Genomic DNA, 25,435 nt, shown 5'->3' with positions numbered 1-25,435 from the left:
ACTCTGAAATCCGCAGTCGGACCTTTTACGGAGGGAAGTCTTCAAGCAACGGCCCAATCGGGCTAGCGTACCAGAGAAGAGGCCGAAAGGATGCACCACCACACCTTCCTCGCCGGCGACGAAGAAGGTAACAAAAAGGAGAGCCCCCATCGAGAGGGATCTGGAGGAAGACAAATTTTGCACGGCCGTCATACAGAAAAACGACAAACGAACAACAACCAAATACGCAATCTTGGTGCTAACCGGCGAGAAGAGCAGACCTCCAACTCAGCGGCGACCGAATCACAGGGATGGGGAATGAGTTAAGGTAGAAATTATTTCCCGTGCCGCTGTCTTCATCATCCACACGTTAACTTTTCTCTTCTCATGTTGCAACGCACGGGCATATTTGCTAATATTCGTAAAAAAATAGTAATTAATAGTATTAGTATTAGTAATTAGTAATTAGTATTAGTATTAGTATTAGTATTATTATAGTATAGTAGGCAGAGATTCCGAAAGTGAAACAGTGAGGAAGAAGCGGGGGCTGATCTGATGGCTGGAAAACACGCATCGGACGGTGGCGATGCGACCGGTTGGGAACCGGCGCAGAGCATCTCCCTAGAAAAATGAATTGGAGATGCCCTAACCTCATCTCACCCTCGTCAGTCGTCTGTTCGCTACCACGCTTAGGCACCTCCCGCCTCAGCCTCGAGTGGCGCCCATGGCCATCTCCACGGCCCTCGCCGTCCGCGCCTCTCACTCTACCGCCCCACGTCTCTCCCGCTCGTGTAATCACCAACTGCTCGTTTTCAGTTCGTCCTTTGCCTGCTCTCCTTTGTTTAGGCGGAATGGAAGCAGTGCATCTCCGCGCCTCCGAGGTGAGCGTCTTTCTGTATTTTTGTTTTGTTTTTTTGGTTATGTAGAATTACTTTTCTCTTCTATGAATTGAGTGGAGCAACGAAATATTGAGTTGTGTAGGCGACCACTGTTTGGAAATGGATAATCTGATTTGATGCGGGTTTAGTAAGGTGTCGGAGATTGTGGTCTAATGATTAGAACGTCTTCTGATTGTTGTCCAGTGTGAGACAGTACACTGGTGACACGCTTATGTGATTCCAGGATGTTTACTTCTTATAAGCCACACATTGCATACCATAAATTGATGATCAACTTGTGTAATCCAGCTGTATACACTGTGCAATCGTTTGTATTTTCTGTTGAACAGGTATGCACATATTGTCTGTGCCTAACATTTCAGAATGCATCAAGCGTGGATGAAAGCATATGTAGCAAAAGCTATATCTTCCGTAGCAGTAGTGAATGTCTCATCAATCTGATCTAATTTTGAAGTTGGTTTTTGGCCCTGTTTCAGGTCGAACAAAACTTTCAGATTTTTCTGCATTAAGCATATGTTAGACACTGCATTGTATTAGCACAAATCAAGATGGTTTGAAGAGGAAGTCTGTCTTTAATGTGATAACTGATGACTAACGTGGGAATATTGAAGTTGTCGTTCATTTTGGTGCTGGGTTTGCAACCTCTGCACTAAAACGGTATAAGCTGGCAAGCAACCAACTTGAGTGGGCTAGGTTGCTGAAGCTGACTTTAGTTGGCTGATGCAGACCAGTGTTCGGGTAATCTGGAGAAAGACCGGTCGAAAGTGATTGGATCTAGGCCTCAGATTTGTTCATTTCTGTTAGCGCCCCTGACGAGAGGGACCCACTGGGCAGCAACCACAACAACTCTACAGCTGCCCAGCGGCCCACACGAGTCAAGCGGCCCAGCCCGCGCACCCACGGGCCTGAATGGATCAACTGAGCCCGCGAGCACGACTACTTCAGGGGAGACGCACGAAGAGCACACCATCCAGTGGATCAGGACGAACCGGCGGCTACCTACTTTCCTCTTCCCCAATCCTAGTTCTTCCCATGTTCATTCTCCATTCGAGAGCGATGCTCCTGTAATCGATTTGTACTAGCTACTACTCCGGAGAGCAACAGTAGATCGATTCTAACATCTGGTATCAGAGATCCAGCCACCACACACCTCCACCCCGTTCTGGCAAACCTCATCGAGACAAGAGGGTTGCGGCACGCGCGTGAAGCCATGGATCCGAGCGTCTCCGCCTTCCTCACTCGCTTCGAAAACAAGATTGAGGCCGCCATCGACGGGCTGACCAAGGCTCAGTAGTCCACGGCGACGAAGATCGACGACCTTCTATCATGGCGTCCCGATCTCGAGCGCCGAGTGGTGGATCTGGGCGACGCGGTCACAGCACTGCAACGTGCACACGCGCCGCCACCAGCTCGCTCCGGCACGGATCTGGTGCATGAGAGCACTGAGAGGGGATCCATCCTCAAGGGCCCGATGGCCACGGCGAATTACAGATCAAACGGGGGCCATCGGCGGCGTCCCTCACGCCGCCGCCGCCGCTCTCGGCTAACGGTACAGCCACGATTCCCATCTCCCCAGTTCTGCTGTCTCCGTTTTCGCATGCCAGTCAAATGCTCACCGGCCTTGGCCAGGCACACCCCTCTATTTCCTTTCCGCAGTTCTCGGGCGGAAATCCTAATATATGGAAAACCCTTTGTGAGCAGTATTTTTCCATGTTTGGGATTGTGCCTTCGTTTTGGGTTCCTATGGCATCTCTGAACTTTTTGAGGCCAGCGGCAATGTGGCTGCAGTCCATCCAGCGCCGTCTGGGCGAGTTCGATTGGGACTCGTTCACCGCACTGCTGTGCACGCGGTTCGGCCGAGATCGTCACCAAACTCTCATTCGGCAGTTTTATTGAGTTCGCCAAACCACTACCGTGGCAGATTATATTGAGAGATTTGAGTCTATCATCAACCACTTGAATTCATACTCTGAATCAATTCATCCTTACTATTTTCTCACGCGTTTTGTCGAGGGCCTTTGGACGGACATCAGGGCGGTCGTCATGGTGCAGCGACCACCTGACCTGGACACGGCGTGCGCGCTCGCGCAACTACAGGAGGAGGTGGCGGATGGAGCGCGGGGACACCCACCACGACCACCATATGCGTCTCCAAGGGCAGCAGTGCCATTGCCACTGCCCCCACCTCCGGTGCGCCATCCGACCCCTACGATCGCCACCGATCGGCGTGGAACTGACGCCGCGCGCGCGGACTCGTCCAAGATCAAAGCGCTGCGGGACTATCGAGGCGCCCGCGGCCTCTGCTTCAAGTGCGGTGAGAGGTGGGGGCATAATCACGTGTGCCCCACCTCAGTCCAACTGCATGTCGTCGAGGAGCTCCTCGACATGATCGGCCTCGACAACTTCATCGACACCAAGATCCCACAAGACGAAGGCCCGAATGACACGGTCATGGCAATCTCTTTATCTGCCGTGACTGGGGGCGTCTCGGCCAAGGCGTTTCAGTTGCGTGCCTGGATACAAGGGCGCGAGGTACTCCTCCTCATCGACTCAGGCAGCTCCAACTCTTTCATCGACGAGCAACTGGCCACAACTCTCGTCGGGGTCCAAGCAATGGCCAAACCAGGCCGTGTTCGTGTCGCGGATGGTGGCGAAATGGTCTGCTCAACCTACATTCCACACTGTGCGTGGTACGCTCAAGGGCATGAGTTTTTCACGGATCTGAAGGTGCTTCCTCTCGGTACCTACGATGCCATCCTAGGGATGGACTGGCTGGAGGAACACAGTCCCATGACCGTTGATTGGCGCGCCCGTTTCATCGAGACAATCACCCTAGCAGGACCGATCCGGCTGAATGGACATGATGCAGCTTCGGTTGTCTGTGAAACCATCAACAGCATCCAATTACAGAGCCTCTGCAGCAACGGGGCTGTCTCGCATATCATACACCTATGTATGATTGCACCAGACCAGGAGTCAACTGCACCTGTTCCGGACTGCATTCAGAAAGTGGTCGATGATTTTGCGGATGTTTTCTCTGAACCAAAAGGCCTTCCCCCGCGGCGTGCTTGTGATCACAAAATACCGCTCACCCCTAGAGCACAACTAGTCAACATTAGACCTTACAGACACAAGCCAGAGCACAAGACAGAGATAGAGAAACAAGTCGAAGAGCTGCTGCGATCAGGTGTGATACAGAGAAGCACGAGCCCATTCTCCTCACCAGTCATTTTAGTCAAGAAGAAAGACGGAACATGGCGACTATGTATCGACTACCGTCAGCTCAACGCTCTCACAGTGATCGCCAAGTTTCCGGTACCTGTCATTGAGGAACTCCTGGATGAACTTCACGGTGCAGCTTGGTTCTCCAAACTTGACCTTCGCGCAGGCTATCGTCAAATTCGCTTGGCTCCCGGAGAGGAATACAAGACAGCCTTCCAGACGCACCAGGGCCATTTTGAATTCAGAGTGGTCTCGTTTGGCCTCGCAGGTGCGCCGACCACTTTTATTGGAGCAGTCACCACCACTCTCAAGCCTGTCAACCGTGTCTGTGTTCTGTTGTTCTTCGATGATATTCTCGTCTTCAGCGCAACACTCCAAGAGCACGTCGGTCGATCATCTGAGGCAGGTGCTTACTCTCCTCCGCAGACTGTTGGAAGGCTAAGCTCAGCAAGTGTGCCTTCGGTCAGCAGCAGATTTCCTACCTGGGGCATGTCATCAACTCAGAAGGCGTCGCTACCGACCCCTCCAAAATTGCAGCAGTCAACAACTGGACAGCTCCGACAAACGTCAAAGAGGTTCGCAGCTTCCTGGGGCTTGCAGGCTACTATCGAAGGTTCGTCAGAAACTTTGGTGTGATCGCACGTCCTCTGTTCAACCTGCAACCTGCTCAAGAAGGGGACTCCTTTTCTCTGGACCTCCACAACTGAAACAGCATTTCAAGTCCTCAAACAGCAGCTGATTTCTGCTCCCGTGTTGGCTCTCCCTAATTTCAAACAAGCCTTTACAATCGAGGCTGATGTGAGTGACCACGGCATCGGGGCGATCTTACAGCAGTAGGGGCACCCGATCGCTTTTATGAGTAAAGCACTCAGCCCACGCTATCAGGGGTTGTCCACGTATGAGAAGGAATACTTGGCTATAGTCGTAGCCATGGATCAGTGGCGTCCGTACCCGCAACACGCTGAATTTGACATCCTGACCGATCAGAAGAGCTTGATTCACTTGGAGCAACGTCTGACAACCCCTTGGCAGCAGAAGGCGTTCACTAAACTGCTCGGCCTGCGATACCGCATCCGGTACAAGAAAGGGATTGAGAATGCTGGTGCAGACGCGCTATCTCGTGCCAAGCCAAGCGACACACTTTTCTCCACCACGTCATGCAACCCGGCCTGGCTCGAGGATGTCACCAACAGCTACCACAACAACGATCAAGCTTCGCGTCTGCTGTCCCAACTTGCCATCAGGGAAGACCCAAAAGGCAGATTCACCCTTCGGCAAGGGATAATCTACTTCCGAGGCAGGATTTGGCTGGGGGGGAGCACTCATATACAGCAGAGAATCATATCAGTGTTTCACGACAGCCCCATCGGCGGCCATTCAGGGTTTCCCGTCACCTACCGTCGCATCAGACGTCTCTTTGCCTGGCCTAAGATGAAACTTCAAATCCTGCAGTACGTCCGCTGTTGCCAGGTGTGTCAGCAAGCTAAGCCAGACCGTGCCGCATCACCAGGGTCTGTTACTGCCTCTACCAGTTCCACAACAACCATGGGATATGATTTCCATGGATTTCATGGATGGCCTTCCCCAGTCCAGCAAGTTCAACTGTTTGTTGGTGCTCGTCGACAAATGAACCAAATTTGCTTATTTCCTCCCTCTGGCTCATCCATACACGTCAGCTTCAGTGGCACAACTATACATGAACCAGATCTACCGGACGCATGGTTTACCCAAAGCAATCGTCTCTGACAGAGACCCAGTCTTCACTAGCCATTTCTGGCAGGAGTTATTCCGTGGAGCAGGCGAACTCAGACTGAGCACAGCCAATCATCCGCAGACTGACGGCCAAACGGAACGTGTCAATCAGTGCGTCGAGACATTTCTTCGCTGTTTCACTCAAGCTTGTCCAAGGAGATGGAGTTTCTGGATCCCACTCGCTCAATTCTGGTACAACAACGCACACCATTCTGCTATAGGCATGACTCCATTCAAGGCACTGTTCGGGTACGAGCCTGCACAACTGGGGATCTCCGCGGATAGTGTTTGCTCTGTGCCAGCGCTGCAATCATGGCTGGACGAACGAGCAACAGTTCAAGACCTGCTGCAGCAACATCTGAACAGGGCGCGACAACTCATGAAAGACCAAGCAGACAAGAAAAGATCTTTTCGAGAATTCCAAGTGGGTGAGAAAGTGTTCCTCAAGCTACAACCATACATCCAATCCTTAGTGGCACCGCGGGCGAACCACAAATTAGCCTACAAATTCTTTGGACCATTCCTCATCATCGACAAGATCAATGAAGTAGCGTATAAACTGCAACTACCACCAGAAGCCACGGTGCACCCAGTTTTCCACGTTTCGCTGCTTCGCCGCGCCCTACTCCCTGGTATGTCGGTCGAACCACAATTGCCTCATTGCTCTGATGATCTTGCTGTACCAATGGCAGTAGTGCAAACACGCTGGCGCAAAAAGAACGGGGGTATGCAAGAACAAGTCAGGGTGCAATGGTCCAATTCTGCAACCTTGGGCACCACCTGGGAGGATAAGGCCAGCCTCATGGCGTGCTTCCCGCATGCAGAGGCTTGGGGACAAGCCTCATCTCAAGGAGAGGGGGATGTTAGCGCCCCTGACGAGAGGGACCCACTGGGCAGCGACCACAACAACTCTACAGCTGCCCAACGGCCCACACGAGTCAAGCGGCCCAGCCCGCGCACCCACGGGCCTGAATGGAACAACTGAGCCCGCGAGCACGACTACTTCAGGGGAGACACACGAAGAGCACACCATCCAGTGGATCAGGACGAACCGGCGGCTACCTACTTTCCTCTTCCCCAACCCTAGTTCTTCCCCTGTTCATTCTCCATTCGAGAGCGATGCTCCTGTAATCGATTTGTACTAGCTACTACTTCGGAGAGCAACAGTAGATCGATTCCCTCATCCAGTCTCTAACAATTTCTTATTTGAGGAGCCAGAACATGCTGTACTCATAGCCTTGCGCAAGCTGGCACAATGCTAGGGGACAAGCCATGCCAGAGCATGGTGGTGACTGTCTCCCTAGTTATCCCTTTGCTATAACCGTAGCTCCTGATATCGTCTCCTGCCATCCCTCTCGCCATCCTGTAACCCAAACCGTAAGAACGGAGAATATATTGTGCTGCATATTCTTTTCCACAATTTTTCTGCAGTCCATGTTTTTTCTCTTCATGGTATTATTGCCAACATATCGAGTTTCTGTCTCACTCAAATTGTACATATAGGACTGCAAGTTTTAACATCAGGTGTTTCTGCATGGTTGGATGAGAGGATACACGGTCAATCTTATCTGAGGTGATACATTTGAAGCTACCATGGTTGCTATCTTCTTATCCTTGTCTATTTTTAATATAGGTTGTGTATAAGAAGCCTGATTATTTCCTTTTCCAGTCAATAGTTTGTGGACTCAAATGCACCCATAACTGTAAATGATTATCTATTCTATAGGAAAAATACAATCGTGGCATCAGAGAATGAAAATCCACCTTTAATGCCTGCTATCATGACTCCTGGTGGCCCTCTGGATCTGGCAACCGTACTGCTAGGAAACCGTATAATCTTCATTGGTCAATACGTTAACTCGCAAGTGGCACAACGTGTGATATCACAGCTTGTCACACTTTCTGCTATAGATGAAGAGGGTGATATTCTGGTTAGTGTACATTTTTTTATTGGAGGTTCAAAATTAATTTTATAACGTAACATTTGCCTTATTGTGTGTGTGTGTGCGCGCGTGCGCGTGTGTATCTGGCCCCTCGATTTGTTGAATTACTCAATGTGTTCTTCTTCTATATCAGATATATCTTAACTGCCCTGGCGGAAGTCTCTATTCTATCTTAGCAATTTATGATTGCATGTCTTGGGTACGTTATCTATAATCTCTCCAGCTTAGCAATTTATGATTGCATGTCATGGGTACATTATCTATAATCATTGTAATTCACCACTATAATTCATGCCACATTCTTAATATTTCTAGTTCCATTATATATATTTTGTTTCTTGTTCACCCGGCACAATAATGCTTCCATTTGATTAAGATTTATGTTGTTGGCACTAGAATCATTGCACACACAGCACCAAACAATTTTGAGTCTGTCGTGTATAGACCTCCTTGGCCAGTGAGCTTACATATAAAACGAGCCAGTGAGCTTACTCGTAGTATTAAAAGGAAATAATAATGTTATGCAAAAGCCGCTCTTGTGTCCATGGTGTTGTTTACAAGAGATGTAATATTAAATTGGTACATAAACCTGAGCAATTCCTGTGCTGGGCGGCTCCAAGTAGGCTTTGGTACGGTTCTGCTTGCCACATGCCTCATTTCCCAAATCTGGTTTAGCCTTAGAAACTGTTTTTTGGGCTGGCTAGGCCAAGTACTTATGTCTTGTACATAGATCACACATGGAGCTTCACCATTGCTTCTTTTGCCTTCTTCTACTTCGCTTAGCATCTTTTTACGACATATAATGAGAATTTTCTTTTGCTGCGTCTCAGGCCCTTAGATTTGTAATGCTGGTGGTGTCATTGGATGTTTCATGGGATAGTCGGAAAAATAATGTTGTAAAATGATGAAGTGTGAACTTATCCGTAAAACAGGAAAACCGATGTACTCCAGACAGGGACTCGCATTATGTGTGGTCAATGTCTATTGTTAGACTTTCCTATTTCCCACAAAACTAACAGAGCGACGCATGTTTATGTGGCTAGATTTGTGAAATAATCTTCAGTTCACATATCTGATACTAATGTTTTTTTTGCTTGTGCTGATTTGAATGCTCACGGTAGACATGTAAAACTATAAGTAAGATGTAACAAAAATGAAGTTTTAGTGTAATTGGGTTCTTTGGTAATCTTAAATTTGTTGCTAAAGAATACATTCCACTTTTGACACTATGTGCACGTCAAAACCAATACCTAGCTTAAGAATTAATTTTGACACAAATGTACCTGATTAAGAACCCGAAAATAAGAATGTTGCTAATCATAGCATTTTTGACCATTCTAGTGGGGTTGGTTGGCATTTAACTGTCGATGTGGCACTCCACCTAGTCACTTCCTGTAGGTTGCTCAACATTTTAGCTGTAATCCTTGTGTTACTTAGCTGTAGCTGCATTTCCTTGTAAGACAGTGTATGTGTTAAGAGTTGTGTCGAATATTATTGTACAAGGTAGGTTACAGTTGGACTTGGTTTTGGATTGTGTATAGACAGGGTAAGAGTTGTGTCCTAATAGGACACTTGTGTCCTAGGCCTCTCATATATATCGGGGGTAGACACACGATGTAACCTATGCCAACATAATAGCACGGGCACGCGGGGGCTGCGCTGAGCCGAAGAGACGTAGGACACACACGAGATTTGTTGTGAAAAAAAGGGGCTACGCAAAAGACTGGTGCTATCCATCGGAGGAAAAGATAGGATAAGCTAATTGAACTACAGCCTACAGGAGCACGTGGTGAAGTTGTGGAGTTTTCCATTGATCTTCATGGTGAAGTGCACACGGCAAAACTTATGTAGTGGAGTTTGGCTTTATCTCTTTGTACATGGTAGTGTACGAGGATGGTAGCGTGAGAGTGTGTGGAGTGTGTGGCGAGGATAGCGACATGTGTATAAGGTTCGGAGGAGTCTTGAGTATGTCGGCAGGGATCGTGCATACACATGGCGTCAAGCAATGCACCGAGATATGCGGGGCGGACACGACGCAGGGTGAAGCATGATTGCAGTCGGATAATTTCGACTGGGTCGGACTGGATTGCCTGATGGATTGACATGGATGTTGGTCAAACAAGAAGACAGTGGTGATTTCGGCGACGACGACATAGGGGCGTGATGCTGATGGTGACCGACTTCTGGGGCGTGGAAACACGTGGTGCAGGCCTGAGGGCTTGTGCGGCTTCGGCAAGACTATGGCGCAAAGTTGATTCAAGGCAATGTACACATGAGAGCTTGAAGTCGACAGGGCGCGGGGGTGGCATGTACAACCACCATGGAGTCATGTTGAAGGTGGAGCTGGAGTCTGATGGACGACTTCACTCTGTGCTGATGGAGGGGCTACGACGTAAATGCATGGAGAGTCGAAGACTAATTCAGCGGGATAGCGAGAGACCCGTGGATCGGGCTGGGTACCAGTGGTCTGGTGGAGACGTGATACTCTTGCATCGGTCGGTGATGATCGGTGGTTCTCTGTAGTAGGGGTTGAGTGTTGTGGGTATGCGACCCTGGAGACTCAGCCAGGACAGTAGAGGCTCGACGCGGTGATAGCGGCGAGGCGTGCGGTAAGCACGGAACACAGCAACAGGCCAAGGCACCGGGGGCCATACATGTGGTCAGACAAACTGTGCAGGGGTGCTGAAGCAGTGTTGATGAGTACCAGATTCAAGTTGGTGACTGGGTCTATCGGTGCTAGTTGATTGACATGAGTTGACCATGGAGAATCTGAGAAAGTGGCGGAGAGTCTGAAATTGTCAAAAGTTGAGAGAGTACATGTCCGTATAATCTATGGTGTTCAGTGCACATGCAAAGTGCGGATGGCAAATATAGAAGGAGGCGGAGTGCTATAGCTGTGGGACATGCTAGAGACTATCCGGAAGAAGGGTGAGACAACTGCGAATTTGACTTAGGGTGACACAGGGCGACGGTGAAATTCCTTCAAGTTTCAGACAAGCAGTCAAGAAAGAGCGGTGACGTTGAGTTCAAGTAACTCTTATATGTGGCGTCCAATATGTGAGTTGTTCATTTTCACGCAAATAGTGGTCGGTGTGTGATGGCGTTGAACAAATTCTCCGGAAGATTGGGAGCACAAAGTAGAGTAATGAGGAACTTAATTTTGCTTGAGTGTTGACTGTGAAGAAGATGAGAAAGGACTACAGTTGCAGGTGGAGTCACATGGAGTATGAGAGTAGCAGCGATGCTCATGGCGTATTTCAAGTCCAATGTATATGGAGGTTCGACACACACATGAATTCAAGGTGGTGAAGAATATTCGCCAAGGTGGAGTTTGTTAGAGTTGTGTTGAATATTATTGTACAAGGTAGGTTACAGTTGGACTTGGTTTTGGACTGTGTGTAGACAGGGTAGGAGTTGTGTCCTAATAGGACACTTGTATCCTAGGCCTCTCATATATATTGGGGGTAGACACATGATGTAACCTATGCCAACATAATAGCACGGGCACGCGGGGGGAGCCGGCGTCGTGTGCTGGCGCCCGGGCGGCTGGGGTGCGGTATTTTAGGGTGTCATGGGGAGGAGCGCCTGTAGTCAAGCCCCAGGGATGTAGCCATGATGGTGAACCTCGTTAACAAATCTCGGTGTTGTGCTTGTGTGATTGCTTGGTCCTCGGTAGATCGACGGAGCGTCTCGGATTTATTCTAACAGTATGCACCTAGACAACTAGTAGTCAATTTGCTTTTTTGCTTGTACTAGCAGCTGCTAGAGTTGCATGGTCGGTTTAGACTTAGCAACCGACTTGCCCTGTACTATATATATGCCTCAAGGCAATAATACAAAAAATAGCTTCAAGAAATCAAACTATCCTGTGTTCAGCCCTAGCTCCTCTCTGCTTCTCTACTTTAACCTGTTTCTAACATTTGGCATCAGAGTAAGGTGTTGATCCAAGACTGTGTCAGCTTCAGTGGATGGCCACACCGGTCACTGCCCATAGTGGCACGTCCATCTTCGACGTTCCCCTTCCGCGTAGCCAAGGCGCCGTCGTCGCCATGATGGTCCAGTGGTGGTCGTCCAGCGCGTGGTGATGGAAGTCGGCGGTGCGGTGTTCCCGCAGCTGACTCAGAGCAACTATGAGGATTGGAGCCTCTTGAGTGAAGATGGAGGTCGTGGTCTATGGGACACCGTCAAATTCGGCGACGTAGACCACCAGGAAGATCGCATGGCGCTTGAGGCCGTCCTGAGAGCCGTGCCATAGGAGATGATCCACGCCCTGGCTGTTAAGAGGACAACCAACGAAGCTTGGGAGGCGATTCGACATTGATCGCGTCTGCAAGTCCATGGTGTAGAAGTTGCGTCGGGAGTGGGAGCTGCTCACTTTGCTAACCCTAGAAAGGATGAGGGGAATGGATATATATAGTATAGGGATGGACGGGTAGGTGGGTTATACAAGGCAACATTGGCCAAATCCTGGGATGGATGATCTGGAAGCATAGGAACGCGTGCGTTTTTGACCATGTAAACCCATCGCTCAATGAGCTTGTCGACAGGATCAAGGACGAGACCAGATGTTGGGCAAAGGCCAGGGCTCAAGGGCTCAGGGTCGTTCTGCCATCAGGGATGTCCACTGGTCTCTTGGTGGCTGTGTAACTCTGCCTCCTAGGAGGATGTAAATTCCCTATCTTTCTAATGCAATGAAACACAAAGGCCATTTGCGTTTTCTCGAAAAAATACTGGCCAAATCAGGCCGGGTCAGAGCAACTATGAGGATTGGAGCCTCTTGAGTGAAGATGGAGGTCATGGTCTATGGGACACCGTCGAATTCGGCAACGTAGACCACCAGGAAGATTGCATGGCGCTTGAGGCCGTCCTGAGAGCCGTGCCGCAGGAGATGATCCACGCCCTGGCTGTCAAGAGGATAACCAAGGAAGCTTGGGAGGCGATCCAGCATTGATTGCGTTTGCAAGTCCATGGTGTAGAAGTTGCGTCGGGAGTGGAGCTGCTTCTGGGATAGCGGCCGGACAGTCCGGCGCCTGATGGATGCGTGTCTTCGTGGCTGGTGCGGGGTCAGGCTGCTACTGATCTCCAGAGGCAGGGCAATTTGGGGTGGTGTCCGGACAGTCCGGCTTTGCCATTTTGCTTTCGGGTGCCTTCGACGCTAATCCTCGACAAACAGCTGGACAATAAGTCAAGTGGTTGTTTTATCCGGCTATAGGCCGGATAGTCGGACATGATGGCCGGATAGTCCGGCCACTAGTTCTTCTTCTTCCTCTTCCATGCTTCCCTCGGGGATGGTGTTGTTGTTCCCTTGGGCTTGCACTTCTCGATATGTGTGAAGCTGAGCTCAAACTTATACATGCAGGAGGGGGAAGGGTCAAGTAGTATACCATCCAAGAAGAAACCAAGGAGACACATAAAGGACGGAATTCACCTTAGTATATGTGATGCACGTGTCCCTTGGCAATGGAGCCAAAGCCATGGTGATGACCCTTGGGTGCTCTGCACCTGTCTCCCCCTCTGCCACGCCCAATATACGACCCTATCCTCGAGGTACTCGGAGGTCCCACCAAGGATAGAAGTGCATATTGAAGACGCTTTGCAAGGCGGATATCATTACATCGTACCATGTACATAATAGTTGGGGATACATACAAAGGCATACAATAGCCACATGAATACATCAAACATCATACAGAAGTGCAACATCCGACTACGGATGAAATCAAACGAAAAACACAAACGACATCCACCCTGCTAGCCTAGACTGCCGACCAGGAACCTATCCCTCGATCGAAGAAAAAGAAGTAGAAGAACTCCAAAACAAGCAAGCATCGCTCTCACGTCAGATCATCGCATTACCTGTACCTGCAATTGCTGTTGTAGTAATCTGTGAGCCACGAGGACTCAGCAATCCCATTACCATGGGTATCAAGACTAGCAAAGCTTAATGGGTATGGAATGGATAAGTGGTTAGGTTGCAGCAAGCACTAAGCGTTGTATGGTGGCTAACTTACGAGTACAAGAGTAAGAAGAGTAAACTACACATAACGGTCGCAAACTAGTAATGATCAATAAGTGATCCTGAACTACTTACGAGTTAAACATAACCCCACCGTGTTCTCTTCCCGAACTCCCTTGAAAAGAGAGGATCACGGTTACGCACGCGGTTGGTGTATTTTATTTGAAGTTTAGTATCAAGTTCTCTACAACCGGATATTATAAATTTCCAAGTCGCCACATAACCGCGGACATAGCTCTCGAAAAGATTTAACCCTGCAGGGGTGCTCCAAGTGGTCCATTATAAATTACCACGCGCATCCGATGGAACATCCTCACACCATGAAGAACACGATGCTTACGATAAGGAATTCCGGTGGACCTTCCTCTCGTTAAAGGTAAAACTAAACCAGGAAGACCTCCCGACGTGTCGACGATCTTGATAGGAGCCGCGTATCTCGTTCTCAGGACACGACAGATGAACACTACGTACGACAGCCAAAAACCTGAGTTGCCCCAGGTGGCGCCGCAAGTGGCTCTAGTTTGGACCATCACTATCAGCACTGCCCCCTTGTGTTATGTTGAATTAAGAATCATCGGGTAGCGCTAACTCCCTATGTGTCAATTTAATATTATTAGTATTATTATGTTGGCAAATTTTAAAACCGAAGTTGGGCCTTGCCGGAGGAGTTTTAGCCTAAGCGAACGGTCAGGGGGTTCCCATACCCTCGGGAAAGATCTGACTTTGGATCGAAATCTACATCACCATGGGAAAGAGATAGATTGAAGTCGTCACAAGAGTAGAACTTGTCGATCGCCATATACTCATCATCTTGACGTTCTATATGGCCACTCTTCATTGTCGCTCGCCCATCCATGAGATGTGTATCATGCAAGCAACAAGGAAAGAACAATGAAAGTGTAGTCTATTCATAAAGTTCATATCAAGATGGCTCGATAGGAAGGAATTCACCTTAGGAAGGTTCCCGGAACACTTGTCAGTCAGTATAGTGTATGTCTTTTCGCGGGCAAGATGTCTCATGATGGCATCGCCTTGCGATTCCTTTAAAATGAGCAAACGGAACGAACACTTGGAAACACAAAGGTTTTCGCATGAACACTATCTATTATTCATGTGGCGATTCACCCAACAAGTGTCAGTATTGTGCTTAGCATAAGATGCGACAAGGAAATGCTTCATGGCATATAAGTGTAGGAAGTGAGCACAACCAAAGACATCATATTCATGGACTAGAAGCAGTAGAACTCTATGATCACAAACATGCAAATGTGAGGTAGTGGTCATCCCATCAAATGTATGCATGTACGTGAAATCATCAAAAGGTTTGTGATATAGGAATGTGTCGTCAAAGTAAAGAACGACAAAGTTCCTAAGGGGATGCCTAAACACATGTGTCCTCAAGTGCATGAGAGTATGACGTGCAATAGGCAATCCAAAGTGCAAGACAATCATCATAGTGTGCAAAGGTTGTGGTTAAAGTAATGCTACATTTAAGACAATAGAAAGAACAATTGTTCAATGTGTGTGGGGCAACAAAGTGAGAAATGTAACAATCAAGAGTGCATGGCATATGTGAGGTAAGGACATTGTTGCAAAACATATTGTAAAGGCATGTAATCAATAAGTTCTTTTTTTGAACATGTCACCGGGGTGGGGGAGGGGGAGGAGGAATCCCCACCTGAATATTGACCTCTATTCAAAGAAAATGAGCCAGTTTATGAGGGAAACCAGGTCGAAAACCATCATCCGGTTTATGATGAAGACCGGATCGAAAACCTTGATCCTGTTTATGAGGGAAACCAGATCGAAAAATCATACAACCCAAGGGGCAAAAACGCCGAAGCAGGAAAACACAAGAAACCCGGTACATAGTTACAACACAAAGCCAAGGCGAACAACCTAAAGAAATAGGTAGTTGGGTGGAGCAACACATGTTATGCATAACCATCTACAAGGCCGGCCCTAGCAAGACAACAAGGAGGCAAACTCAGAGGTCGCCTTGAGAGTACACGAGCATTAGCAACATCGAAACCAGTGACGTAGGATAATGCATGGTTCCACCACCAGGGGGTTGCACCATCGCCGGTCCCTAGCCATCCAACACCAAAGATTAGGGTGGTCTTGCCTGTGGCGAGGTGATAATGACAGAGGGAAAGACGCTAGCTGAGCAAGGATGCATAGAGAGAATGCCAGTTCACCACTGGAAGATATTGTTAGCTGGTGAGAACTGACGGAGAGTGACAAGCTCACAAAGAGGCCTCAGAAGAAAATATCTCAACTAAGGCCGGCTATAGACCATGGTGGAGGACACACAACCACAAGTTGGCGAGAACAAAGGATCCAAGCAGAAGCCGGACAGAGTGTTGCAAGCAGCTCACATGGTGAGAAGAGGAGATTATTCGGGTTGCCGAGGAGGAGACATCAACATGAGGGGAGCAGGAGGCACAACGATCGGAGGCAAAGTAGAGGAACCCAAAGAGTGGAGTGAAGGGAATCCCAGCTACGGAGCTACGCCTTAGATAAGCAGTGGGATAATCATGAACCCCTTTCACAACAACTCCAAGAAGAAACGGAGCGCCCAAAGGCATCATTGTTGCGAGCACTGAAGCAGCGCAAGGATTTCTCCCAGAGCCGGATAGAGCCACAACTAGCCGAGGCAACGGAACACACCCCATAAGCGACCGGAAGACCTCGCATCCGACATCACACAACTGAAGGTTGAGCCGTGGAGGCCGGACGGGGCGCACCAAAGCATGTTGCACATGGGCTGCAGGGAACCTTTTGTGGATCCAGCAAGAACCAGGCAGACGAGCGGCATGTCGTTGTGAGCATAGAGCCTGACCACCCTTGCCGAGGGAGCTGGCTTACCAGGGGCATGTTGAAAGCGGAGAAGATGTAGGCGGGGGTTGGTCTCGTACCACATGGGGGTGGAAGGTCGAGGTCCAGCAAGCCATGCAGCGCGCGGGGGCGCACAGAGCAGGGGGCGACATCGGGGCACCTAGTAGCCGCAGATGTCATGGGGGTGGAGTGGTGGTGAAGGTCGACGTCGAGGTTCATGTTGGGGTTGGGCCGGTGCCTCAGCCACCAAGGACGAGCAGGAGGCAGCCCAACATGCCACGCCACGACAGTGACCACCATGGTTGGCGGCCGCGGGTGGAGCGCGAAGGCGCGTCCTGTTTATTCGGTGGCGACCGAGCACAACAGGGGGGCGTCGATGTGGGAGGGGTGGTGGGGAGAAGTAGCGTTGCCGTAGACTTTCCTAAAGAGGCAGAGTAGTGGATGGGAGATGTGGAGCTAGGAGAGGGACGAGTGTCCCGTTTGCGGGTGGAGTAGTCAAGAGCGACCCGGGAGACAGGCGTGGGCTCAGCCCTTTCCATTATTATTGTTAGCTCGGAATCAACAAGTTTGATACAACACACAAGGTATATTCATCAAGAGTCATGAAAAAGTGGCAATGATGCGTCAAATCAATATCACAATCATGTGCGCAAGTAATTAGCCGGAAAAAACAACTGGGCGACATGATGCATGCAACAGTGTGGTGTGATCCAAAATTTCCATGCTCAAGGTTAGGGATTCTCAAAAGAGAAACAGATCACCTTGAAAGCTTGTCCTTGTGCGTACTTCACAATGTCAAGGGACAAGCAAATGTGTTATAGCAGCGCGTCGGTGGAAAGTGTACTTGGCTTGCTCTCAAGAGCTCGGATGGTCAACTCATGGTGTGTAGGAGTAGGCGAGTAGTCGATATTACCTACACATGAACAAAACAAAACAAAACAAAGAACGTATGTGCATGGTAGATAAACACATCATCTATCATGATGTGTCTCTTCTCTTGCACATAACCATTAACACAAAATATAGTCAATGCATGAATGGTGTATGCATGGCTTTTGACATAGCAACAATGATCATCATGCATATTGTGCAAAGAAGGAAAGAAAACATGAGTCACATGGAATACGTGAAAATCTCAAACCATATGCGAGAAAGCTATAGGGGCAGTCTCATGTTCAAGCATAAGAACATCGTTGCATTCAACAATAACAATTAGCAAATATTCAACATGGGAGGTGCAACAAAGGGAGACTTATGACAATATGCAATACCAATCATGTGCAAAGCATCAAAATAGTTGTCATCAACCCCATGAAAAGAGCAAGTATTAACCATGTGTGATGCAACATACAATGCATATGCGACACAATCATGGGGCAAACATCAATGTGTTGGGTAGAAGTCCTATGGAAGGAACGATGCATAATCATGGCTCTCTCAACACAAGTATCACTATAGGCATGTATCAAAAATGGAACATGACAATAGCAATGGATATCTCCACCAAGCTTGCAAATACAAATACAATGAATAGAAGGATGGGTCATGTATAATGCAAAGCATGGGTCACAAATGCATGTAATTGTAATAGGAATGGTTATGGCAAGATGGGCACAAATTGTGAAAATGAACAGTAACCCATAACCATGTGAGTGCCATGTAGAATAAGGTCGTGAAGTCTCGTCGCGAAGAGGAATGGTGGAGGAGCTCCATGGTAGCGCACACCTTGCTTGCTCTTAGGAGCTATTTTTGTCAACTCGTGTGCTTGCGAGGTTGATGAGTGTGGACACCTACACAATATTGAAAAGGAAACAATGTGTGCGCGTGCTGTATGTACACATCATCCATCATGATTTGTATGTGCTTGTGGGAGTTAGCAAAAGATATGCAATCCGTAAAGAAATTAGATGCATGATACAAGAAAGTATCATCCATCATGAAAGGATGGTTGTGGGGCACAACATAATGGAGACCTGAAGTGGAGCAAAAGTATGATGTATATGTATAGCATTTGTTGTTGGGATGCATATGGTGCACACAATTATTGGAATCATGCAACACAAAAGATGTATCAAGTTCTCCATCATGTATGAGAAAACTATGGGTTGCTAGCAATAGTATAGGCATGGTTGCTTGCAATACAAGTACTTGAAGCAAAACACGGAGAAATTGAACATGTAAAGCAATGCATGGCCATAGCATTATTATTGGTTTGCATGGAAAATGTGGTTTCGCATGAATGGTTTATAGTGCTACCATGCTCGCAAACAAAATCATGAGGATGGCAAGTATGCAATGTATTGAATGCAAGACATGTGTAGTTATCTGCAAATTCCATGCTAAAATGTCATGGCAAGGCATATGCAAAGAATTTCTCAAATTATGTAAAGGATGCATTGCAATATTATTACAACTTATGCAAATGCCACGAACCATGAATTTGTCATCTATGCCATACTTGCCAAAGGATTGAATTTAATGGGATATGGATAGTTACTACGATGAGATTGCAAATGTGTGAATTTGGAAATCTCACCCATAGCATATGTGATCTAAAGAATTCTCACAAGATATCCTATGCAACATCACAACTAATAGACTCCACATGAACATCATCGTACTGATCATAAATGAGTAATAAGTCATCACATGAGGGAGTCAAACTAGCATGAGGCATGACAATAGGGAGATGTAATCAATGTCCACTAGTGGAGCAAGAGCATCACCATCACCTCTATTATTACCTCCGTAGGTCCACCCATGTGGTGTAGGTGTGGTGGAAAGGACCATCTTCTAGCCATCTACATCATCTTGATGGAACCACGTGGGGGGTGCATCTTCTTCCACCATGGCCATCGTCGTATCCATAGGAGGGACGAAGTTGTCGATGGTTGGTGCTTCATCATATATGGGATCTTGCACCAAATAAGAAGACACAAGCGAAGTAGAGGTTAAGTTGTTAGAGTTGGAAATGGCCTCACAAGACCTGTCAACCACCCCCACTCATGTGTGGTGGTTCACTCACTCCCTTAAGGTGGACACACTCAAACTCGCATATGGTAGAGTCACCCAAGTGGTGGTTGTGGCTTTCCTCACACGAGAATTGGTGCATCTCATCAAATATGGGGCTAGTGGTGAGTTCTCTCACTCTCAATATGGGTGCAAATGTCTCTCAGCTCATCACCATACGCCACCATCGTTGAAGGGAAAATCTCATGCTCAACCATCTCGTCACCTTCGCCAAGGAGGAAGGCCATATGACTAGGTTCATCATCATCCGCCTCCATGACCGAATGGAATATCCCATGCTCGGCCGTCTCACTTGAGGTGCATCTGAAGATGGAGTGGTCACCCTTGCTTGTAGTTCGTCGCCTTGATGTTGGCGTCGTAGCTTCCTCTTGTCGGTGATGGTGCCAATGCCGGTCTGATCTTTAAGAAGATGGTAGCTCGAAGCTCTGCACCTGAGCGTCGTTGAGAAGATGATCTTGAAGATGATGGCGACTTGCGTTTGTTGGGCATATTTTTGATAAGCTCAATTTGTGCGCCCATCTTGGCCTCGATGTAGTCCCACTTGGCATCGAAGTGGTCCTTGTTGGCATAGACCGAAGGTGATGTGCCTTCCCTATCCATATTAACATTCGAGCTAGGTGTGAGAAGAGAAGGGAATGAACAATGCATTACCTCTTTCTGTTGTTGGTGAAGGATCAAGCAGCCTCGCAATTGACAATATGAAATGAGTGCACTTGGTAATGAACCTTGTCCAACCTCACACCTACACAAATGGCTTATAGTGGAGCTTGGCAGGGATTAGTGGCATGATTCTTGCAATTTGAAGTTCAAGAGATGTAAAAGTTGGAAACAAACCACAATGAACTCAAAATGCTATGCAAGTGTTCACAAAAGGATGGACATAGAGACAGAAGGAAACTCATGCAAAGATATGGGGCTTGTGCAACCAAGAAAATGAGCATACAAAATTGTCCTAACAAAGACTAAGCTCGTGTTACACAAACTCAAGGAGTGCGATACGGCAAGATTCGAGAACTTGGCACCAATCCTACTGGACAAGTGTATCCTTGGCACAAGTATCTTTATTGCTCAACTCTTTTGCTTATAAACTCTTTTGTGAGTCCTCCTTTTTGTATCCCTCTTTTTTTTTGAACCTTTTCTTTGTTTCACCACTTCCCTTTTGAGCCTTGACCAAATATACAAGACAAGTATCACAAGATGATGCACGGAGTAAGTATATGCACGATATGATGCATAAATAATCATTAAGATGCTAAATTTCATGAGGCCTAGCAACACTCGGATAGCTAGTCTCAATAGGTCAAAGGTAATTGCAAAGAATAGAATGGCTCACAAGGGTAATGGCAGGGAAGGCAAAATTTGTGTGACGGAATAGTATACCTCATCGACACCTTTACCTTGAAAAAATCGGAGTGACCAGCCTAGCTTCCAGTGTCGGGGTCAAAAGGATGGATGAATCGTTGTCGTTGGCGAGCTTGGTGGTTGATGTAGTTGATGGAGAGGTACACGTTGTGCTTGGCGAGGACCCCTGGCGAGGACCCCCAAGGGCGAAACCGGTGAAGATGCACGTCTTTGAGTCGTGGTGGTTGATGGCCTAGGCGAAGATGCCAATTTGCGAAGAATTGGTCCAAATCAAATGATGTGGAAACCTATATGATTATCAAGGCCACATCGTTTGCTTCAAAACGAGCCCAAGAACACCAAAATTGGAGTCCGGAATCAAAAGTTATGGCCAAAATGGTGAAGAACCCGCAACAGTCTTTGGGGAGGTCGAACAGTCCGGCTTGGATCCCGGCCAGTCCGGTTTAAGGCTCGGACGAAACCATTCTCTGACCTTCCGCCCGGCCCCTTTGTCCGGCATGGGCCGGATAGTCCGGGAGACCCAGAACGCGAATTTGGGGCTGTGGAACTTGATTTTGCGGGTGGAAAAGCGAGACTCCTAAGTCGAAATTGGATGGGGAAAAAGAAAAATCGGGGCCAGGGAATGCAAAGGGGGCTAGAAACACTTGGAAAACACTGGGTTGTGGATCAATTTGAACAAAAACTCAGTAGAAACAACAAATCACTCAAAAAGTCAAAATCAGGCGAGGCTATTTTCTGTGTGGGGATTTTCGAATTAGGCAAGAACAAAACAAAATCAGGCTAGAAAGATGAGGGGGAGGGGCTCCAAACTGTGGCAACCTTGTTCACGGTACCAAATGATGTAGGTCAAAGCCTAGGGTTTGGCCCAATCTTCACGAATTGGAGGTGGATTTGAGGAAGAACACTAGGGAAAACACACAAGAGGGACACTCAAGATATGCATAGATCCAAACAACAACAAAGGTAGAAAGTAACTAGGTAGTTCATCCAAATCTCTAGGAGAGATGGGTCTTGAGAGATAGATAGATCTTCCCTAGTCCAAAGGATGTGGAGGTCTTGCTAATCCAAAGGGATTCTTCTCCCTTAGGAGGTCTTCACAACCATGCAAGGTTCTTCTCCCTTCGGTCTTCATCTCCAATGGAGGGGTGGATGAGCATAACTCTCTCAAGTTTAATCTAAATGCTTTGCAAACCCTAGAAAGGATGAGGGGAAGGGATATATATAGTCTAGGGACGAAGGGTTAGGTGGGTGCGAGAGATACAAGTTAACACGGGCCAGATCTGCTCGCAGGCAGGGGCCAGACAGTCCGATGCCTGATGCATGTGTGTCTTCGTGGCTGGTGCGGGGTCGGGCTGCAGCTGATCTGACAGTCCGGCTTCGTCATTTTGCTCCGGGGTGCCCTCAGTGCTGATCCTGGACAAACAACCGGACAATAAGGGGGAGGGGGCTGTTCTGTTCGGCTATAGTCTGGACAGTCTGGCATGGTGGCCGATCAGTCCTTTGGATGGTGGTGTTGCTTCCTTGTGCTTGCACTCCTCGATATGCGGAAGCTTGTTGGTTCCTTGTGCTTGCACTCCTCCTCGATATGTGTGAAGCTCAGCTCAAACCTATACATGCGCGAGAGGGGGGGGCTGTTCTGTTCGGCTATAGTCTGGACAGTCTGGCATGGTGGCCGATCAGTCCTTTGGATGGTGGTGTTGCTTCCTTGTGCTTGCACTCCTCGATATGCGTGAAGCTTGTTGGTTCCTTGTGCTTGCACTCCTCCTCGATATGCGTGAAGCTCAGCTCAAACCTATACATGCGCGAGGGGGAAGGGTCAAGTAGTATACCATCCAAGAAAGTAGACACGCATAGAGGATAAAATTTATCTTAGTATATGTGATGCGCGTGTCCCTTGGCAATGGAGCCACCAGTCTCTTGAAATTTCAGTCATGGAAGAAAAGATGGCTTAGATCTCACATCTATACGCTCCAATAAAAATATAGCATCTCACATGGCTTTGGTCTCACATCTATATTTTTGGATTGATAAATCTCCACCGCTCAGTTTTCTATTGCTTTGATAATACAAAGATGATCAAATGCTACATGCTAAAATTAGCTTTCCACTGTCTAAATGTAAAATTATATATTATCTTGCCAGTACAGCATCCTATAGCTGGTTTAGTATTGCTTAACACTCTTATACTGCATCCCAAACCTAAGTGCTGATATAAACAACATATATTTCGTTGACATGAAATTGACTTTATTATGAAAATTCATGTTTTAGCTTTCAATGACTTTATTATGAAAATTCATGTTTTAGTTGACATATATTTCTGAATGAATTGTAGCGAGTCATGTAAATTAGCTGCAGTTCTTGCCTGTAATGTCATCTTTTGGATTTGCCATTCACAACTTACATCTGTAATAACATATCCTTACAAATAGACCCAGAGACTTGTTGTCTTTTGATGCTCTGTGCCAATGCCTGAAATATATCTTTGAGTTAACACAAGCAGATCACACCGAAAGTTGGGACAGTGTGCTTTGGTGTTGTTGCTAGTCAAGCAGCGATCATTCTTGCTGGTGGTGAGAAGGGGATGCGCTATGCGATGCCTAATGCCAGAGTAATGATTCATCAGCCTCAAGGTGGATCGGAGGTATGATTGTTGGTTTTGTATATGATTTTTTCTAGCAAAAGCCTTGCGTCTCTGATGCATTGATAAGAAAGAGTTTGTACAAAGCCCAAAGATTGGCAGCGCCCAGAATTACAGCAGGATGGAACTAAACGGTGCCTGCCTCAGCTGGTAGCAATGCTGCATGACCCTCTTGTGTCCTTGTCCTTGCCCATTGCCTAGCTTCCGACTGGATAGTGTCAAGGAAGCCGGCTAAACTGAGCCAGGCGTTGTCGAAAATTATCGCATTACGATGCTGTTTGGTATATGAATCGTGTAGCAGGATGTTTTTCTTTAATGTTGTGTGACTAATTTGATATTCCCTCCGTCCCATATTAATTGACGCTCATACGGATACATTACGCTCATACGGATGTATCTAAATGTATCCGTTTGAGCTTTACTTAATATGGAAAGGACATAGTAATAGCCATCGTTGAAGCTTGCTGTGATGCTAACGATCAGATCACCTGCAGGGTAATACGGAGGAGGTGAGGAGACAGGTTGGGGAAACCATTTATGCTCGAGATGTAAGTTTTTTTTTACCAACATAAGTCTCCTTAAGCATGCTTTTGCTCAGATGCTTGAGGGGCTACTGTTTTTTTTTCCTAAGCTGTGATTAAAGGTCCTGAAACCTTGTGCACGCAGAAAGTTGACAAAATGTTTGCTGCTTTCACGGGGCAACCCATCGATATAGTGCGACAGTGGACAGAGAGGGATCGTTTCATGTCGTCGTCCGAGGTAACCTCTCGCTTCATGTCCTCTCCTCTCCTTTAGCACAAGAGAAGCAGAGCAGTAACCTGTGGTGACCTTATGTTTCGTTCACATAGGCCATGGACTTCGGACTAGTCGACGCATTGCTGGAAACGGAATGCTAAGCAAACGGCTGCAAATTGGAGCTCTAAGTCAGATACATTCATCATGTTTCGTTGCCCTTTCAGTTGGGACCGACCTATGTTTAGTCACTAGGGATGAGAAGAAGGGGGTGTCATTTGCCTCTTAGGAGTTTGGCTTGGGCTGCGGGTGATTTTGTGTTGGAGATATTATTGATTTTCTGATTAATTTAATTCATAAGTAAATCATCATGACAATGTTGACAATCCTAATCTCACATTGTAAGCTAATGACGCGATTGCATGCTAGGCATATATTATATGGAACTATATGAAACTTATAACCAAAATACTAGGCCTGTAAGGGTTTGAATTTTCTGGATTTTTTGACTTTTTCTTACGGTTCTTGTCAATTTGACGCATGTGACTGGGTTAATTCTCTGCATAGCTTTCTTTAATGCTTATAATATTTTGCACGTTTCTCTCCTCCACCGCTTTGACTGTTGCTGCTTTGATCGGCCTTCTAGGCTGTTGTGTTTACTTTGTACATGCCATGCGTACCATCTTCTCTGCCGCCTGCTGCCTACCGCGTGTCCAGTTCTCTCGAGGGCTCGATTTCTTCCCTGCTGCCCACCGCTAAATCGCGGTTGTGCCTATATAAAGGGCACGATTTCTTTGCCCAGGCCACCATCGCTGCGTTGTTGCTTCTGTCTCCCAAATTTTGGCGGTGCCCACACCCACCTCTCCGTCGGTGTATGCTTCCTCGCCCCACCGCCATTTCCTCACGGCCCCCCTCCACCTCATCTCCTCTCCACGCTGCGAGCTGGTGGCGCATGGAAACCATTTCCTCGCGGCCTCCCTCCACCCATCTCTCCGTGCTGCGAGCTGGTGGCGCATAGGAA

At 47.7% G+C, this 25,435-nt stretch overlaps 1 protein-coding gene across 1 annotated transcript; it reads left to right on the top strand.

Annotated features, from left to right (window-relative positions):
* The first annotated feature begins 620 nt into the window (after positions 1–620).
* On the top strand, positions 621–24,911 carry LOC123085952 (ATP-dependent Clp protease proteolytic subunit 6, chloroplastic). The gene is made up of 8 exons (XM_044507655.1): positions 621–860; positions 7,356–7,425; positions 7,579–7,783; positions 7,929–7,994; positions 23,545–23,685; positions 24,177–24,230; positions 24,349–24,441; positions 24,531–24,911. The coding sequence occupies exons 1-8, from the start codon at positions 704–706 to the stop codon at positions 24,576–24,578; spliced, it is 834 nt and encodes a 277-aa protein (XP_044363590.1). The 5' UTR covers positions 621–703; the 3' UTR covers positions 24,579–24,911.
* Positions 24,912–25,435: the final 524 nt, after the last annotated feature.

Source organism: Triticum aestivum, chromosome 4A, assembly GCF_018294505.1.
Source record: "Triticum aestivum cultivar Chinese Spring chromosome 4A, IWGSC CS RefSeq v2.1, whole genome shotgun sequence".
NCBI lineage: Eukaryota > Viridiplantae > Streptophyta > Magnoliopsida > Poales > Poaceae > Triticum > Triticum aestivum.
This window is presented reverse-complemented; position numbering and strand designations above follow the sequence as displayed.

Excerpts from the sequence above, each read along its gene's own strand:
- LOC123085952 (XM_044507655.1), top strand. The coding sequence starts at position 704 with ATGGCCATCTCCACGGCCCTCGCCGTCCGCGCCTCTCACTCTACCGCC. Across the intron at positions 24,231-24,348 it reads AAACCATTTATGCTCGAGAT|AAAGTTGACAAAATGTTTGC; the intron begins GTAAGTTTTTTT and ends TTGTGCACGCAG. Across the intron at positions 24,442-24,530 it reads GTTTCATGTCGTCGTCCGAG|GCCATGGACTTCGGACTAGT; the intron begins GTAACCTCTCGC and ends TCGTTCACATAG.